General features: G+C 36.9%; 1 protein-coding gene across 1 annotated transcript; it reads right to left on the bottom strand.

The window, feature by feature from the left end:
* Positions 1-4,586: 4,586 nt before the first annotated feature.
* On the bottom strand, positions 4,587-9,207 carry LOC143573598 (serine/threonine-protein kinase BSK2-like). Its single transcript, XM_077058436.1, has 10 exons — positions 9,071-9,207; positions 8,697-8,950; positions 7,595-7,730; positions 7,372-7,505; positions 7,172-7,277; positions 7,006-7,091; positions 6,643-6,831; positions 5,989-6,147; positions 5,043-5,156; positions 4,587-4,957 (listed from the first exon to the last, which is right to left on the bottom strand). Exons 1-10 carry the CDS (start codon positions 9,141-9,143, stop codon positions 4,703-4,705), a joined length of 1,506 nt encoding a protein of 501 aa, XP_076914551.1. The 5' UTR covers positions 9,144-9,207; the 3' UTR covers positions 4,587-4,702.
* Positions 9,208-15,631: the final 6,424 nt, after the last annotated feature.

Below are 15,631 nucleotides of genomic sequence, written 5' to 3'. Positions count from 1 at the left end.
AAATATAGAAAAAGAATAAAATACTCACAAGTCAGCATGTAAGACTTGTGGTAGAAAACATACTGGAAACAGTCGATTAGAAAATACAAATAATTGTGCCTACTGCAAGAGAGCAGGACCTCGATACAAGAATGCCGAAAGAAGTTAGGAGTACATTTTATATGCGGAGAAACGAAGCCACTTTAAAACTAACTACCCGAAAGAAAAACTATTCAAGATAAATGTATGATAATATATTTGCATTAGAAGAAAATGGGAGACATCTGACAACAATCAAGACTAGAACAAACAAGATCATATCAAAGAAATGTCATATAGATTATTTAACTTTTGTACATTAATTGTAACTCGTTTTCAAAACGAGAAATTTTGTAAAAGGGTAATTAATTCACTAAATTATAAATGAAGTATTAGCATCCAGATCGTGTCAATACACAATCAGAAGTTCAAACACTGAAAAAAAAATTCCGAAACTTAGAACGAATAACACATTGAGTTAACTTATATTCATCTAGAAGGATGACTAGAAAGGAAAGGATATGTCTAACATTAGAAAATATCCAAATATACAAAGAAAGAATATTAGTAAAAGGAAATTCTGATCAACCACAAGACATTAAAAAAAATATAACTGATGGAATATTATATTACCTACCAACTAGGGTTGATCAAAAAGTCAAAGAAAAAGAGCTCGAGGATATTCGAGAAATACACTTGCTAAGTATAGCATATGTGATTAAGCAAAGGTACTGTCAGAATACAAAGAACATCAATGATCAGGATTAGAGATGGAATAATTCGACAGACTGAATCCAAACAACAATCTAGTTAACATCAGTAAATGTTTAGAATACAAAACGGTAAGGTAAATAGTTAAACACAACTGATCACTGTGTTTAGCAATTTATATTTACTTATGATATTTCAAACTATTGACTGAATACATCATTTAAGGATGTAAGTTAACAACAAATCGGAAATTTCAGTCATTCTGTATTCAGAGTTAAAACTCGGGAACCAAATTAGATATAATATAATCATCAATCGAAAAGTAAGAACCACTCACACTTAAGACAATGAGACGAGATTCATTTCAAGGCGAGGAGGATGTAACATCCCGGAAAATCTCATATTTATTTTGGACTAAATAAACAATTTTGAAAGTCGAAGGACCCAAAAGTAATTTCATAATATGGTGAAGAAATTAAATAAAGATATATATATATATATATATATATATATATATATATTATAAAGTTGGAAGCGTCCCATATTAACGAAATGGGAAAAATGAAACCATCCCACATTGAAAGAAGGAAGAAAATGGGGTAGAAATAGGAAAGATAAATTCATCCCACATGGAAAGTAAGAAAAACTTGGAAGCTCTTTATAAAAAGATGAGTTTCCATAGTAATATTCTTATATGCCAAGCATGCACCCAGTGGTCCTAGCATATGGAGCGAAGCACCCGACGCGCACAGGCACGGGCGAGGGTGCAATATGGCGCTTTGATGGCGCACTTTGCACTTCGCATCGCCGCTTGAGAGTTGCCTTAGTATTTTTGGAAAATGGAAGAAAGACCAAGACGTACAAGTTATCAAAGACAAAGGACTAAAAATGAAAACTTTGAATTCTTGATCCTTCGTGCTATGCGAACGGACAAGAATCTGGCTCTTCGCGCTAAGTGAAGGAGCTTGGGTAAAAACGAGGATTTACTGGTTCGCCCTACGCGAAGAATCAACTCACGATTACTTCTCGCTACACGTAGTAACAGTCATGCATGTGTGACACATGTGGATACATGGCATCACGTGTCAGACCGCGTGGCGCCACGTGGCGATCTAGCGATAACTCACCGAAATCAAGTTGGTTCACGCGACGCGAACTGATCTATGCTTGTTCCTTCGCGCGACGCGAAGTAACACAAAAGTTGCTATAAATAGAAGGGCTCACGGCATGTTCACTTCACACACCAAAACCCATTATTTTCGCATAGTTTGTCTCGAGAAGCGTGCCGATTCTCGGACTACATGTCAATCTCCAAAGTTATGACGGTTTATACGCTAGTACGCGATAGGGAGTAGAAGTGCTGCTTGATCAGTCTTAAGGGTCTAACTCTGAATACACGTGTAAGGTAGGGGTTTCGCTTAAGTTATTATTATTATAAAGGCTTAGACCTTAGTTGAAGGTATAGCCCGAACCTTGATCACAGTTAAGCATAATATAACTTTTCATTAAGAAACATAAGCATTTATATACAAGAGGTATAGTTAAAGTGATATTCTTTGATGACTAAAAATACAATATTTTATATATACGGGTTATAATTAATTTAATGTTTCTTCTTGAAAGAAACTCAGTATACATGTTTCTTCAAATAAATAAAGGGACTAAGGGTCCAAATGATTTATATGAACAAATATTTTATCAATGTTAAAGCTATACAAAACAGACTAAAAGATCTGAAGGTAGATAGTTGATCTAGATAACTATATAAAGGTTATTCTCGTACTATAGGTTCGAGGTAACAATCAGAAACAGATTCAGTATCAGAAACTGATCATAAACATAAAAGATGAATACGCTCTAAACTTTTACAAACTCTTTTAGAATCAGAATGTTTTTATAGGATCTACAAATCTTTAAAACCTTGTGTTACAATAATAAGAAACTGACACTCTAATTAAAATTATGCATGTGTGTGGATCCATTCATACATGGTGACTCGGATTTCCCCATGGCATGCATAGCATCAACATGTCTCTGGAAGTCTACAGGACTTTTCAGAGAAATGATATTGTGTATATGATTAAGTGTACATGTACTTAGGGTAATTTTATCCCAATTGAGTTGGGTGCCTAATGAGTGGTTGCAAAGGTATTATTGTTGATTTCACAAAGATATTGAAAAAGGTTTTATAACGGAGTCAGCATCATTTCACCAGATTTGTGCTAACATATTTTCCAACCCATTTTACAGGAATTCAGAAAAGTTAGAACAGACAAGAAAGACATGTTAAAGGATTGAATATGTAGTCATTAGATGCTAGCTGATGGCTCAGGTATTTTATGTTAGTATATTAAAGAATTATATGTTTCTAAAGACAGGTATTTTAATTATCAAACAGGTATTAAATCCCAAATTTGCAATATAAAAATATTTTATTTAAAGGACTTCCGCTGAAAAGTACACGTTTTCTCAAACATGCTTTGTAAACATTAAACGGGTATTTTAACCTGGCATTTTATAAAAGAATATTTTATCTTAAATACTTCCGCTAAAACAACCTCGGAACTCTGATATATTTTCAAAACAGATACCAACTAACGGGTGTTACACCTAGGCCCTAAGTCGGGGTATGACAGTGGTGGTCAGGCAGCGACAGTGGTGGTGGCGGTGGCGGTGATGGCCAGACGGTGGCGGTGGTAGCGCTGGTGGTAAGGTAGTGGTGGTAGCGCTGGTGGTAAGGTGGTGACGGTGGCGACGACGGCGAGGGTGGTGACGATGTTGGTGGTGGTGGTGGCAACGGTAGTGGTGGTGGTAGAGGTGCACAAATCGGGTATTTAAAAAACCCGGAACCGGGTAGGAACCGGTTCCGGGTATGGTCAACAAAAGTCAAACCCGGTTCGGTTCCGGAACCGGTTCCGGGTATAGTCGGGTATTTGACCGGGTTTTGACCAGTTCCGGGTCGGGTTTTGACCGGTTCCTCCGGGTTTTTTTCGGGTTTTTGACCGGTTCCTCCGGGTTTTTTCCACCGGTTCCGGGTCGGTTCCGGTTCCGGAACCGGCTCCGAGGAGAAATCCTATACCCGGTCAGGAACCGGTTCCGGGTATGGGTTAGAACCGGTTCCGGGTCGGTTCCACCGGTTCGGTTCCGGAACCGGTTATTTTGTGCACGTCTAGGTGGTGGTGTTGAGAAAGTATGGTGAAAGAGGAATGAAATGGAAAAAAAAAAGAGGGGTTGGGAAGGAATAGTTTTGATGGAATGGGAATCCATGTGTAATTGATGACTTCATTCTATCGATCAACCAAACATCACTTTTTTTCATTCTCATGCAATGAATCATTCCATTTCCTTTATCATTACTGCATACAAAACGATAACTTATTTTATTCATTATTTCAAACATGACACGAAATATTAAAATTTAGTTAGGACTCGTTGCAACATATCAAGCACGGCCGACACATATAACACTGACACAAATAATCCAACCACTTATGAATTTAAATTTAACCGCTCATGTACATAAGAGAACGTGTTGAAATAGAGCACCAACATAGAGCCAAAAATAACAATTAAATTGAAGACAAAGTAGTTATATTTTTAACAATTGCGAAAATGTGATAAAATCCCTTTCATGTTATTAGGAGACGCTGTGACGATTTTTACTCTCTTTGAGAGACGTTCGAAAATACGTTTATAGTTTATACATAGATGATATTGACCATTTAAATAGAAGTCTACTAAAGAGCAACTCATTGAAGACCAATAAGTGGACAATAAGTATCATAAGTGACTGCTAAAAAGTTTAAAAATACTCCAAAACAAAAAGATTAAAACATATTACCTCTTAACTCATATGGTAGATTTTTCAGCAACTTAGAAGCGATTTATACATCACTAATATCGAAAACTGTAGTTTACAACACAAGGGTAAAACAGTAATTTCATTAACATTACCTCATTAAACAACCCTTAATCACATATTACGCCAGCTGTTTTGCCTCTTCGCTTCATACGACGACCCATCATTAAGCATATCTTGAGCATCGGTTTCCATACCAAGCTTTGAGAGAGCTAAAGCCTGCATGTAAAAAGCAGTTGGCCACTCTGGCAAACATACTTGTGCTTGCATTGCATCCCTTAATGCCGGTTCCGGTTGTTCAATCATCAAGTAAGATAGGGCCCGCCTCACGAAGATGGTACCCGATGGGACCGACATCATTGAAACCAACTGCAATTTCAAACGACGACTTGTGTAAAAAACTAAATAGTATGAACTTGTATGAACTTTATGAAACATGAATAAATGAAATTACCTTTGAATAATATTCAACCGCGCCATTGAAATCTTTGTCCCTAAACGCGATATCTCCAAACTTTTTTGTATTTAGCATATCTTGCACTTGTTGGGTCCATTCTTGAAATGATAGCTTCATAAGGTCAAAACCAATGCAACAAACAACCATAACCATAATTAATTAAAAGTGGCAAACTTGGGCAATTAGGCCTGTAAACGAACTGAACATTCAGTGAAATGTTCATGAACCGTTAGGCGGGAAGTTTATTTATGTTTGTTTATTTATCAAATGAACGAACATGAACAGCAATTTTGTTCATTTAGTTAAACGAACGAACATGAACACGTGTCTTGATCGATTATTTATGTTTGCGAGCAATCATTTAATTCGTTCATTTATGTTTGTTTAACATTTTTTTTCATTTATATATTCACATAAAATAATTAAGACCATTACAGTTTAGTCTAGTTTTATCATTGTAATTACAATCAATTTTTTAGGTCCAACAGATTCATGTCCACTTTTGATTGATCTTCAGCTATGTTTGTTCGTTTACATTCATGAATTGTTTATTTATACTATTAACAAACAAACATAAACGAAGAGGAGCACACGCATTTTCTTAATGAACGAACAGGAACAAGAAAACCCCATTTGCTTAATTGATAGTGTCCGATCGCATGTTCTGTTAAAGTTAAACAAACGAACACAAACATTCTCCTTCAGTTACGTTCGTCGGTTTACATTTGTGAACCATTCGTTTGTGCTACTAACGAACGAACGTGAACACATTCACTTTCTTAATGAACAAACACGAACACAAAAACTCCGTTCAGTTAATTGTTCATCTTCGATCGTTTGTTCGGTTAAAGTTAAACGAACGAGAATGAACATGCTCCATTCGTGTTTTTTCAGTTCATGTACAGGCCTATGTAAAATACAGAAAAAAAGGTGTTATTCTTACCTCGTTTTCAGCACCCTCTTCGTCTCTATATCCAGTTTTTAACAAAATGTCGTGTACTGCAGTAAGGTCCATTCGTGCACATGCTTTACCAAGAGGGGAAAGTAAAGTTGGAACCGCCACCGGGGTTTTTGTCAGGCCCATTAACACATGGGATGCAACCTGTTGATGTAAATGACCACCAAAACAGCTTCAATTAAGGTCACACATGTTAAACATGCATACACAAAAGTTGCAACATGTCAAACCGATTAGATAAAAAAAGTCAACAGGCTAGGATTGAAACAAGTCAACTTAGATTTTTATATAACTAGGGGTGTCAATCGCGACGGGTTGGTTAGTTGACAGGTTGCGGGTTGAGTTGTTCTACCCAAATACGACCCATAAGTTTATTCGTGTGAAAAGCACTAACCCTAACCGACGCACTCTTAAAAACAACGCGAACGCATCTCATTTATCTAAACGTGTCAAACGTGTTGAGTGATTATCATGTTGTAAACGTGTTAATCGAGCTAGTGGATTGTAAAATAAATGGGTTAAACGGGTTAGTAGGTCCACCTGGGGCTAAACAAGTCAACGAGAACACGGCCCGTTTAATTAGACACGTCAACCCGAACAAGACCCGTTTTTTAAATGAAAAAGGAGAAATGTTTTCACCTCTTTCTGCTTTTGAAGGGGTGCAACTGCTGTAAGAAGAGACTTGACATCTGGACGATCTCTACCCTCGTATTGAAGACACTTTGAAGCCAGTTCAATCATCACGGTTGCATCCTCGTCAGCGTATTGTCCTTCCAAGGATGAATCCATCAGCAACAAAACGTTTTTCCCTCGTATTAGATCCAAAGCCTGAAAAGAAACAGTAAAAACACTTCAGGGCATATTTTGTACCAAAGATAACTGCAAACTATAACATTCTCTTTTTACATCAAATAGCAGGAATATAAACAGATAAAAGTCACTAAAGAAAAATATATACAAATTATAGATTAGGAATATATACATATAAAATGTGTATATTACATGGCTCGGAGGGATATGCTTCCCGCTCAAAAGATCAAGCAGGACAGTTCCATAACTATAAACCACACTCTCTGGAATTACTCTGCCTGCAATATGTTTAGCATGAGAACTCAAAGTATATATAGTAACATACACAAATGGAAGTTATTTAGGATTTTAAGTATACCCGTGCGCAGAAACTCGGGAGGAGTGTAAGCAAGATTAGTGCTATAACTTTTCCCGTCTCGACTATTTTTCATCAAACCAAAACTAGATAATCGTGGGTCACCATCCTAATGCACAAATATAACGAAAAAATAGTATATTTAAAGAAACACAGTATGAATACTAATATTCTTTATATTAGACTTACTACTAAACATGTACCTCGTCAAAGAGAACCCTGTAGGCGTTCAAATCATGATATATTTTCCGATTTTCAGAATTGCAATACTCGAGTGCTTGTGCAATATGGTATGCAACTCTAACACGCATTTCCCATGGTAACGGTTGTTTATCCCCTGTACAAAAGTCAGCTTATTAAACAAAAATAGCATACATCATACATGATTATATATAAATACAACAAACAAGGGCCTTGATTTCTTACAATGAAATAGATGCTTCGAGAGCGTGTCATTGGGCATATATTCAGCCACTAAAAGACGCTCGTCTCCCTCAGCACAACAGCCGATTAAGTTAACTAATCTATTATGCCGAACCTTTCCAACTCCAGCAGCTTCTGCCTAAAAAACAACATGATTAATAAATCACATGGCATTTAAAAAATATAGATCATGACATCAACTCTATATATAACATGGAAGAAAGAAGAACAGCTAACTTAGCAATCTCTAAAATAATCAAAACAAATATTTATTTTTACAAACCTATAGGGTAGGTGGAAGGTGGCTATCAGTCAGATAATTTTTTACATGCTCAAGATACTTCAAATGTCAAACTTAAATTAACAATAAGCAATTTTAAATAAATAAACTTCTTTCATTTAGCTTAATTATGGTTAAAATAAGTTTAGTTAGAAAGGGTTGTCCTAACCTAAAGCCACCTAATGTCCCTAAAGTAGCAACTTTCCAAGTGAATCTTATCTAACTTCATTTATCACTTTTTTTCCCTTCGAATTAGAATATAAATCATCACATCACTTTCCTCAAACATCTTTTTGTTGGTAAATTCTTATCATTTTTATATCAAACAAAAAACAAACACAAAAAAACAATCCCTAAATTTAATACACAACAATATGTAAAAATATATATATGATTCATTGATTATATATTTAAACAATTATTGATACATACCACTAGGGGTGTGCACGAAACCGAAAAAACCAAACCGAATTACAAGCCAGGTGTTCGGTTTTGTGAAAAACGGATTTGTTGAATCATTATAAACTTGGATATTTGTCTTATTTTAACATTAATCGATTATGTTTTGTCGATTTGGATGACAGTAAATCATCAATTTAAATATAAGAATCATTTATCAGCTCTTAACATTCTAGGCCAAAACTTACAATATTCTATTAATTATTAGTTTTTTAAAAATAATATTAGGCCCAATTTCAAAATATCATGGGAATCACTGACCCGAATGGCAAAACCAAAAGATCCCATTTGAACCCGAAAACCGAAAAAACCGAAACTTTAGTTTCAATTCGGTTTTAGCCCAAAACCTCACCGAACCACACATACCACGAACTGCTGCGGTTCGGGCCAGGAGAGCTTGGAGAAGCGCTTAATTGCCACAATTTTATTACTACTCCGAAGCTTTCCTCTAAAGACGACATTTGGAGCTTTCTCTCCACTTTCCGACACAATGAGGTCAGTACTAAACCCGTTGGTAGCTGCCCGAAGCTCGTTAAGTTCAAACTCTTTAAATGCAGGTACTGATTGATGATCCAGAGCATGTTCCTGTTGTGCCAATTGTTGTTGTTGTTCTCCATCACCTTAATAATAATATTCAACAACTAATAATGTTAATTGATAATACTAATTAAATGAATCAACAACAAATAGTATTATTATTATTATTATTATTATTACAATTATTATCATTATTAGCTTACTTGGATCTGGTTTGGATTGAGGGAGTTGATCAGGGGATTGGACATTGGCGGTTTTGGACTGAAAACACCCCATTGGAAGTGGGTTTTTAATAAATAAATAATAATAATAATTGTTACATGAATTTGAAGTGATGATGATGATGATGAATGAAAACCAAACCCTAGAGTTAATAATATTATTATATATATATATATATATATATATATATATATATATATACAGGTGGCGAAAGGTATGATTGGGGGAGATGGAGAAGGCACATCACATGATAAGTTGATGATGTGAGCACGTGACCTGCACGCACGGGGTCAACTTTTTTTTGACTTATTATGTGAAGAAAATCATGATTGACATTTTTCATCTTGTAAATTTTGGTACTCCATTATAAAATCATTCGTAATTAAAACTAAGCAATCCGGAAATTTTACGTCATATGGAGTTTTGTCAGTGTTTCAACATCTTGTAAAAAATGAGCGTATTCAAGACTCTCTGACAATCATTACACATTTATTACTTTTTTAATTATTTAATATAAACAAACATATAAACTAAAAATGATTGGATAAACTCCTGTTCTCTGGCGTTTTCTCCACAAAGTTATTCACCAACATGCCATCCATAATGCCTAGAGGGGCGGTGTTCCCAAGCATTTTGGACCTAAAACGGCTCTCAAAAAGTCCACTACGGACAATGTTATTTATGGTCCTTATGGGGTTCATTAAGATCACTTACATCAGGCTCCAAAACCTAATGTCTGAATACGTGTGGCAAGGAACGGACGGATGATGCAGCAAACACCACCGATGTGGAGGTAGTTGAAAAGATGTGGGACCACCTATACGGTCCTTCAACATACCAGAAAACAGAACCCTCCACTAACGACCAAATTTTGAGTATGGAATTCATATTAACATCTTATTTTTTGAACGACTTTAATAAATGTGATTCATATCTTAGACTAAAAGTCTTAGGTTCGTAATTTTTTAAACATTGAATCTTAATTCGGTGTTGTTTCGTGATCATCCCCCGGTTATATATATTTCATTATTACCACTAAAAGCATCTAAAGTCTAAACACTAACATTTTGACTCATTTTCAACCTTCTACCATTACATACGTTTACATCATAACCCATACTTATACAAAGCATATAACGTTAAATAATCATGCATTCATAGTTTCATACTATCAGATTTCATCAACAAATGCATATGCTTACGTTAACACCTTTACATTCAAATTGAATGTTTATACACCGTATTAAACACCTTATGATTAAGTTAACACCCGCCATGTTTCACCCGTTTATTACCTTAAGCACCCTTTTATATTTTATCAATTTCAATTGAAGATTTAGCTTTCAAGTAGTATTCTTCTTACATCAAGAACACTCCATGTTTCACCCACGACAACAATTTACACCATATGCATGCCTCACAAGGTAAGAACATATCATCTAATTCAAAACAAGACATGTTTCACAAATCTATTATATTAACACCGTGCAAGTTAACTTACACAAAGAATACCACATTCATTTAAATCTCACCAAATAAGATCGTATACGATTAATTAATATCACGTTATTTTGATGTTTGATAGTTGTAGAAACTAGGAACTCGCCCTGAGGTTGTGATCTTTTTTCTTTAAGACCTTGACTTCTAAGGCAAACAAGATCACATGAAACTAAAATCTTGTGTTAGTCAGCATATATAACGAACCTATAGCAATGTCCAGCTTTGTTAACTGTCAGAAAACTATAATCTAATTATTGAATTGAACAAAAAACCAGAAACACGATACGAATCTTAGTTCAACGCAAATTAGAAATACAATCAACCATCACAGAAGAAACTAACAAACATCAAGAACTAGGATCATCAACACGAAACCCTAGACTCAACAAGAACGAAGATAGAAGTTATGAGAGAACCAGAGTAAAAATTAAACCACCCCAAATATTAAATACGATCCAGTCATATAAACTTATATACTGGATCGGCCTTTACTTCAAGCCCAGCCTTCAACTTCAAGCCCAACAATCGCTATCTTTAAGCCCAACTTCCAGACCAACAAAGCCCACCAACTGTTGTCCAAGCCCATTAGCTACTAGACCGACTCCAAGCCCGTTTATCAATTATCCAACCCTCGTTAAAGAACAAGAACAAAGAATTAGAATTAAAACCTACACCATTTTGATTAAACACAAATATTTTGATTATACGAATTGAACTTAGATATATTTCAACATTAACTTAACCGGATCATGCTCAAGGTTACACCCCAGCTAATACATAAAACAATTTTATTTTTTTAAATGTTGTGACCTGAAACCATTAAATTAAGTTGGTGCATCTACCGGTTTGGTTTGTATAGACCAAACATGTGAAGTGTTTGTATTGCTTAAAAGATTAGATTTTTATTTAAACCGCTAGACAAAATATTCTGATTGGGATCAAACTCACTCGGTACCATAAAGGACGGGACAATATTCCCGTTAGTAACCAAATGACCACGTCATCTATCCTGAATATCCTTTTCTCCACACCGTCCACACTAATAATATTATATTAATTATATTAATTATCCAATAAATATCTTCTATTTATTTAGACACATTTTAAACGTGCAACTCTTAACCAACACCGTTTTTGTACAAGGTAAAAGTTTCCACTTTCCACAAAAGGTAGCAGCACACAAAAGGTACCCATTACTCTTCCTACTGAACTGTTTTTGATTAATTGACGATTACGAGCGATTTGTATCAGATCTATTTAGGTTTATTGGCTGTAATTTTGTAGTTAGGATGGATACATGAGTCAATTTGGGTTGTGTTTGATGTATAACACAAAATGGAAGTCCTTTAAACTGTAATGAAATGCATTAAACATAATGAGTGCTTTGTTAAAGAAAGTTAAAATCATTTTTCTAGTGATATATTATTTGGTAATCATATTGTTGCTACAACAAAGATAAGACCAATGATAGTGAATGGACTGGTTAGGCTAACAAGCTTCAAAGGTTCAGGTTAACCTAACGCAGGTCGTGGTATCCCTCTACGTTTGCAAAACATAGAAGGAGGTTCACTAGTTTGTTGTTATAGTTCACCGGAGATCCAAGACCGAGATGTTTGGAATCGGTTGTTCGACGATGTTCTTGATGAAGCTATGAAGTTATTGAAGTAAGAAAGAAATAAGCTAAGAGCATATTTCTCAAGGAAGAAGAAAGAAGAGAAGATCAGGGAGAGTATGTTATCTGCCCAGATCTTGGCGTCTATGTTTATGGCTAAGTCCTCATTATATAGAAGGAGAGACCAAGCCTTTTATCCAGCATACAAACTAATTCCCCTCCAGTTTGCTTAGAGAGTTGACCTTTGTGGGCGGGAAGCTTTGGACCGTTGGTCCATGATTAAAATATTAATACTTTATCTGAGCATGTCCCTTGCTCGGATGGAACAGTGATGTGAGTCTTGAGTTGACATTGTACTGTAGCACGTGGGTACTTGTTTACATAAGTTTGGGCGGGAGACAAAGCTTTTAACCTTTTTAGCGTTAATGTATGGAAGCCTTTTTACTAATTCCTTGGGCTACCCTCGTCATCAGCCCCCCAAGTCAGAGGTGTTTGAGAGGTAAGCTCAAGGGCTTCTAACTTTTGCACACATTTTGTTTATTGCTTAAAGGCTTCGCGGCTTGTAGGCTTCGAGGTTTTGTTCAGTTTTGGTTATTTTTTGAAATTTTGACAAGACAGTTGATGCGATGGTAACTACAGGTGCGGTTCCCAATTACTGCTCCTTAATAATGAGTATAACTGTTCCTTCTCCTTCATTTTTCTTCTAAAGTTCCACAATATTCAAGTTTCTTTCAATCCTTTATCAGGTTAGTCTCGATCCTTCATCTTTCCTTCAAAATTATGGTTGCTAAGAAAGACCTTTCGGTTAGTTTTTACCGATTGACCCAAGAAGAGGTTGAGTCGTTTTGTATTGAATGGGGAATAGGGTTAAAGTATAAACCGATTGCTCCGCCGGTCGATTGTTCAATCGATCGTTGTCCGGCGGGCTTCATTGCCCTTTATTTCCGTCACTTTGAGTTTTCGAATCTCCGGCATCCGTTTTCACTCTTTGTTTTGAATGTTTTGGAATATTATCGTGTGTCGTTTGGTCAGATTCATCCCTTAGGGCTTGCTAGAGTTTTACACTTTGAGGTTTTATGTAGAGCCCTAGGTTATGACCCGTCATTGTTGAGTTTTCGCCGTTTCTTTCGCTTAGCGAAAAACGGCGATGGGTATACTTTCGAACACACACAAGTTGACACATGTTTGGTTTTTTCGACGGTTACAACCCTCGGTTCTTGGAAGGATCGTTTTTTCTTTGTTTCCGATTCCATTCTCCCTTTCAAATCCGTTTAGAGACAACCCGAGGTCGTTCTAAACGAGCCGGAGCCGGCTGAATCGGAGTTGAACGATGTGTTTTTGAAACGAATTAGGGAGTGTCCATCACGTCTTCGTCCTTTTCCCGAACATCTTCTCGTATTATTAGGTATTAGCAAATTATGAGATAGGCCTGATCGGGATCCCGTGCTTATGAGAGATGATAAGGGTATGCGTTTATATATCATGCAATTGTTTTGTTTTTCTGATGCGTTTATTGATAGATTTCCTTTAATGTTGTAGTTATGTCGGCTTTGGAATTTTTGAGGAGTGATGATACTTCAGACGTTGGGTTTACGGATGTTGAGGCCACTGGCGGGGAGAATACTGTGGTTCGAGGGAAAGAGGGCAGGTTCGAAGGTTCAGGATATGTGGGAGTTCCAAACGTCAAAGGGTTTACCAAAGCTTCTGCTCCTAAGGCTTCTACCCGTTGTTCCACACGACGTTTGTTGAAGTCCCCTGGCCCATCATCTTCTCACGAACCTGTTGAGGTTAGCGAGGATGTTCTAGTTGTCGAAGATCAAGGTCCAGGTGTGGAGGTTGAAAAGGAGCAGGGCTTGGTTGTTTCTAAGAAAAAGAAATCGACTGGCAAGAAGGTTGCGATGCTGGTGGTTCAGGGGTTGGATGGTGATGCAGTTTATGTTCCATAGTGGAACGTGAAGGTTGGGGATAGCTTCAAAGATCCCGAGGTTTGTGCTGATGTGTTAGCCAATTTTTCTCCTCCAGGAGTGCATAAACACTATTTCTGAGATGGAGGGTGATTCCATGTTGTCAAGGTTGATCTTGAACTCTTGTAACCTTTCTGCCCTTTTGGCGGAGGGTGTCACTCGTTTTCGAAAGGGGATGCAAGAGTATGAGGAGTTTTCGAAGACGAAGGAAAAGATGAAGGCCTCTATGGTGGCCATGAAGAAAGAGGTTGAAGGTTTTTCGGCGAAGGAAGAGGGTTATGTGAAAAGGATTGATGAGTTGTCCCGTGGCCATGAGATTGAGGTATCAGGGTTGAAGAAAGCTATGGAAGCGGATAAGGCTAAGTTGGATGCTGACCGGGAAGCCTTTGAGGTGCAGAGGAAAGCCTTCAAGATGGAGAAAGAAGGCTTGAAGGCTTCAGTCACCCAGACCTCTAACGACAACAAGTGGCTGATTGAGCACAGGTATCATCATGTTTTGACTTACTTGCTTCATTCTAATGAATTCAACTCGGTGTTGGGCAACGTGTATACGAAGCTGTTGGCCCATGGTAAGCATTTGGGCTTTATTGCTGGCTTCAGTCATCACGAGTCCGGTCAACCTATGGAGAAGTCGCCCCTGTTCAACCGTGAAGCTTACAAGCTCTTCTCAGATTCAGTTAATGGAAAGGCTCACTTACCCTTATGTGGGTAAAGTTTCGTCATGCTTTGGTGAGCCTCTTTCCATTTTGCAGGGCTTGAAACCAGCAGGCCTTGATGAGAAGGTTGTTAAAGAGATGCTTGAGTCCTTGTCTAAAAAGCGCTCCCGTTCTGGTGATAGTGAAGAAATTTATCTGGGGGCAGCGACGGGTCTCATGCGGCAAGCCTTAAAGGTTCGGCCATTGCTGTGGTGGCCCAAGAGTGAAGAAATCGAAGAAGGGTAAAAGTGTTAAGGCTAGTACTTCAAAGCCTGCTGCTGGTGTTTGAAACATTTTATTCATAGCTTTCTTAGCACTCTTTGAACAATATTATGTAATCTTAAAACAATTTAGGATCAGCATTAAACCCTTAAGGTTTCTGCTCTTATGGTTGTGTTTGGCCTTTTTAGCCCTTTGAACATTTTCGTGGGAATCCTTGTGATTTCCTTTGTTTAGCCTTACTGGCTTATTATGAATGTTGTCAGTTATGGCCTTGAAATGGCCTTGTTTATGAACCGTGATGTTCTATGTATTTGTGTTTTGGTTGCTTGTCTTGTTAGTTTGATGTGGTTTTAGCTAACTTTCCTTAAGAAGTTTAGTGTTGCAGTCACTTTAGCTTCAAGGCTTCATTAGATAAAAAACACATGTTGGCTATCCTTTGTATCACTACTTAGTGTATGTTTGTTTCGTAAAGTTTTTCAAATCTTAAGGAACGAATTGGTGTAGGCTGTTCAGACCTGTCTATGAGACAAGTTTTAGTTGAAAAAATTT

This window comes from Bidens hawaiensis, unplaced genomic scaffold (genome assembly GCF_021521415.1).
Source record: "Bidens hawaiensis isolate Kalapana, Puna unplaced genomic scaffold, B.hawaiensis_p1.1 tig00026593_1, whole genome shotgun sequence".
Classification (NCBI taxonomy): Eukaryota; Viridiplantae; Streptophyta; class Magnoliopsida; order Asterales; family Asteraceae; genus Bidens; species Bidens hawaiensis.
This window is presented reverse-complemented; position numbering and strand designations above follow the sequence as displayed.